Genomic DNA, 5,000 nt, shown 5'->3' on the forward strand with positions numbered 1-5,000 from the left:
GAGAACATCAAAAGCATAGTTTCCACACTGACACAGACAGAGAGCCTGTATGAAGAGCCACACGCTGCTTTACATTCATAGCTATCAGAGTAGTGTTGGGCCGAGACCGATGGAATAACCAGGGAGTCATTCCCTCTGAAAATTTGCATGCCATGACCAGAGGGGTGGGGGTCTGTGACATGTAGGAAGGGTTTTAAAAGAGAGGCGCTTTCATGGGGTTTGCCCTTCCACCTTCCCTCTGTGCTCAGCATCAACAGGACAGGGTATTGGCACCCGATCCCCTGGCAGAGCAAAATGATGTATGATGAATACATTCAGCCATGGAATATGGACTACTGAAGTTTTTATATATGATATACAGACTGAATACTGAATTTGATAGGGAGAGCTCAAGCCTCTGCAGTCTGGTACTTTTGTCGATCTCCAGCAACTGAAATGAGGGATAGTATCATACGGGATGAGGGATGGGAAAAAATTGCAGATGAGCTTAAACTTATCACATAGACCAGCCCATATTGAAAAAGCCTGTACAATTTGTATTTGTTCATTTTTATATAGAATATACAATAAGAGTGTGTTAACACACATAACTTTGCCCCCTTTCATATACAGTAAAATAGAAAATATATATGTTTTATATATGATCTACCTGGCAAGTTGAAGGGCATTATGCCATTTGAGGATGAAATGTACGCACAAGATTTATCATGCAAGTACCATAAATCACAAGAGTGATTCCTATACATTTTCAAAGACCTCCATCTGTGTTTGAAGACTAACAGGACACAAACCATATCGCAGAAAAGGGACAGAGGGAGAAGGGGAGAAGGGGAGAGGGGGCGAGAGCCATACAAAGCTCTGGAGATGGGAGTCAAAGTTCTGTAGATGGGAGGAAAACAGCTCTGGAGCTGGGAGGGAAAAAGCTCTGGAGATGGGAAGCAGTGCTGTGTGCAGTTGTGGCCCTTAGGCTTAGTAAACAGCCTGGTCTTTTTTGCCTCAAAGTTTTCAGAAATTGTACAATGACAGGTGAGTAAACAATCATAGAAATGTGAGCAAACGCCATTTAGAAAGAAGGAAAGAAGGAAAGAAAGAAAGAAGGGAAGAAGAAATGAGAGAGCTTGTCCTCAGAAGTAGGCCATTTTGAAGCTCAGTCTTTCTCCCTTTCTCTGGCCCAAGTGTAGTCAAGCATCTAGGATTTCACACCAGCCAGATGTTTGCAGATGCCGCTATGTTCATGTGCACATAAAGCTCAGTCATGTAGTATTTGTACAGCCTTGTTAGTGTTAACACACACACACACCCACACACACATACACACACACACACACACACACACACACACACACACACACACACAACTGTAAAGTCCAAACTGGACGTTGTGGCTTCAGGCAACACATAGGTTAAATGATACACATTTAGCCAGCATAAGATACAACAACCTCTTTGCCCTTGCTCAGAAGTGTGACTGCTGAATGTGAGCAACCCAGTCACAGTGTAATAGCGCTGGAAATCTGTTCATTGTTACTGTAAAGTAGGGGGCCAGTTCTCCAGACCACAGTATGCTGGGGATGTGAGACTCGCTCTTGTATGAGCAAAGTGGACTGATGACATGCAGATGCCGCCTCAGTCCAGACGTCTCTCGTCAAACCACCTCTTGCACCCAGCCTGGGAAAATAATTTCTTTACTTCGTGTGAACAGAAGGCTCACAGAAAGGGCCATTGTTGATCGCAAATGTGGTTTTGGCCATCATAGGGAGCCATTTTAAACCTTTAAAGATGCTACAAAGCCTTTAAAATAATTACTTTAATTGCATAATGACTGTGCAACTTACTCGCTCTCTTCTATGTGCTTTTGTGCCAAAAAACATGCAAGGCAGCTTTCAAGTGTTGGGTGGCTTGAGACAGCAGGGGTAGTTCGTGTGAGATCATTACCCAGTCAGTCCAGTTTAATCCTACTGTACTAATCTATTTGGAGCTTGACTAAAGCCGTGAATTGACAGCTATTGTAATGTGCGAGCGAAATTGTTATTACAACAGCAATAATAATAATACATTTGTAGGTGAATAACAAACAAATTAGCATAAAAGATGAGCTGAGGGTCTTTAAACCATTCTTGATTCTTGAATATGTGGACTGCTCTTCCCAACCCAATAGAGTCACACAGACAAGGCTCTTCACTGGATCCAGCACAGGTCTGTTTCAGACTAACTTTCCTCAAATCTACAGCATTACTTTGTAGGCTAATGTACAGTAAATCCCTAGCATTAGCATTAGCAACTAGCATTGTTGCCCGGGTGTACAGTAGCCTGCTGTGGGCTCAGCCGCTCTAGGGTGCTACGCCTCTTATGGTATGAGATTTATGAAGCTTGCCAATGGGCCTAACTTCAAGGCTAACAGTATTAGCCCAGCTCCACCTCCCCACCCGAGGCTCTCTCTGGGCCGTTTCATGTCCTGATGTCAAACATCTGCGTCAACAAACAGAGACCTGGAGAAGTCAAGTAGCATGGCGCGGCATTGCGCGGCATGGCGCGGTGTGCGCAAGGCTTATTCAGCTATTTGGTGAGCGTGTAGGGTCATGCTGGGAGCTCCTGCTTCTTGCCAGCTTTCAGAGCTGAAGAAGAAGAAGAAGCAGAAAAATAAGATGAAGAAGATGAAAAATATGACGAAGATGATGAAGAGGAAGAAAGAGAAGAAGACAAAATAATAAGAAGGATAAGAACAAAAGGGAGAAGGAAGAAAGAAAAAGGAGAGTGAAGGGACATAAGTGTTGATGAAAAGCAGATGTTACTCTCTACAGGAATGATGGTGACCACCCCACTCCTCTACTATGGGTCCCTGCACTCAACACAAATGTCCCACATGCATGGCGTATCTTTCCAATCTGCCGTCCTTAACCCTGTGTGGTTCATGGATCCCTTGACACCTTAACATGCCAGAACCCCTCGCTCATCTCTTCACAAAAATAAGAGATGAGAGGGGAGGAAGCCTTTGAGTAAATTAAGCAGAGTGTGAGGGTCAGAGGCCCTGGCCGGCTGTACAGACGGTGCGAGGGAGGCCGTGTCCCATGTGTGTCGGAGAGGTGCTTAAAGAGACTTGGGGTACCCAGAGCACATGAAATATGCAGCAGTGGAATAGATCAGTCCCTCAATCTCTGCTACTGGGAGTGTATGAATGTGCACTGCACACACACAGACACACACGCACCCTCACGCACACATTTGCACATCAAACAGACACAAACACACACACAGGCACAAATTTGCAGACACACAGACACTCACACACACACACAGACAACCAAACACACACAGACACACACACACACACACACACACACAAACACATACACACCGGCACACACACTCACAAGACAACTGAAACAGCATTAAATCCTCCTGATGTGGGAGACGTGTGTTGCAGCTAGTTACCCATCGAGACACATACCTCAGCCCAGACTGAATTCAGTGAATTCAATTTCCATGTATTTTTCTCTGGTGGATTCCACTTACAAGAGGTGATGACAGCCCACTCTCCCCAGACCCCCCTAAAAAATCCCCGAACTATGCCAGCAGAAGACAGGCCGCTGAAGAATACACTCACAATAACAGTTTAATAGCCATACTTTCCCTCACCCAGACACAGATAAATAGGGGGGCATAGCCAGGTGGTGATGGGGGAATAACACACACACTTGTGGCCTGCTGACAGACAAGCTTGCTCACAGAACACACACCTCAGGTGAAATCCGCACGAGCCATATAAGTCCGCTAACAAAAACGACAAACCCTTCGTGAGCATTTACATGGATTTATGTAAGAATTGACTTGACTGCATGTCTACCATATAGTCCTCAGATGTTTGACCAAACAACTACAAATGTCCCTCTTGGGACACTGCGGCCACGTGCAAACAAACTGTGTTTTTTCCCCCACATTTAGAATTTTTTGGGCAAAAGTGATGGATTACTACATTCAGATTTCCCAGCAGCTCCATGGAGGATGTGAACTGACTCGCCCCTGTGCATCTGAAAGATACGGGCACCAAGCTTGCCGCCGATCGTACTGAGCATGTAAGAGCGATGTTTCGCGGGTTCCGTAGATACTGTGGCAGACTTATGGTGGCCTTAGGCTGATTCCACAACACTGACACTGCTGAAGAGAAGTGTCAGATTTCTGGCAGACGTTTGTGCCCTGCTATCTGTCTCTTTAGAAATGCATCATTAAAGGCCAGGATAAACTGTGAGAGGTTAAGCTGCCTCTGAATGCTGTAGATTAATGAAGGCACTCTATCATTGCCAACGCATGGCACTGTCTCTACACAACAACTCAACCATATCCACATTATTACTGTATTATGCGCATAAATGCGATTTGGCAAACTTACTAACTCCTTCACGATCTTCTCCACGATGCCCTTGTCCTGGAGGTTGTGCAGAAAGCGCGGGGCGGGCGTGTTGGCCAGCATACGCAGCTGCTGCACGTTGCCCAGCTCGTTGGCGGCGGGCGTGATGCCAACCATAAAGAAGAACACGCCTTGGCTTCTGGCGGCGGCCATGGCGGAAAAGATGTCCGGGTTTCGTGGGTGGAACTCGCCGTCGGTGAGTAGGATGGCCACCCTGACCGTGGCGGGAAAGGTCTCGCGCTCATACAGGTGGGTGAGGTTGGTGATGGCGTAGGTGGTGTAGGTCCCCTGGCCGATGTAGGGGAGGTCCCTGATGCGGGCTTTGAAGTTGGCCACGCCCTGCCACTCCTGGAAGGTTTGCTCCGTCTTGGAGTGGCTGCTGTACTGCAGGAGGGCAGTCCTGAAGTTCAAGCTCCGCTCTCCTTGGAAACGGAACCCCTCCAGGCGGTCCACCACATCGATGACAAGCTGCTTCTCCTGCTGGTGGTTGTCCTTGGCACTCTCTGAGCTGTCCACCAAAAACGCCAACTCCAGACTGCAGTCCTCTGGAACCCGATCTTAGCGGGCAGAAGAGAGAGAGGATGAACGACACACA

The 5,000-nt window shown here is 46.9% G+C and overlaps 1 protein-coding gene across 1 annotated transcript in view; it reads right to left on the reverse strand.

The window, feature by feature from the left end:
• The window catches only part of LOC308362669 (uncharacterized protein), a gene marked incomplete at both ends in the record, with an annotated part of 33,107 nt that overhangs the window by 26,870 nt on the left and 1,237 nt on the right, over nt 1-5,000 (reverse strand). The window contains one exon of the mRNA XM_080835398.1: nt 4,388-4,962. Within this exon, the coding sequence (XP_080691524.1) occupies nt 4,388-4,962 (575 nt within the window). The remainder of the gene's footprint in view (nt 1-4,387; nt 4,963-5,000) is intronic.

The sequence above is a fragment of the Sprattus sprattus genome (assembly GCF_963457725.1).
Source record: "Sprattus sprattus genome assembly, chromosome: 3".
Taxonomy (NCBI): Eukaryota; Metazoa; Chordata; class Actinopteri; order Clupeiformes; family Clupeidae; genus Sprattus; species Sprattus sprattus.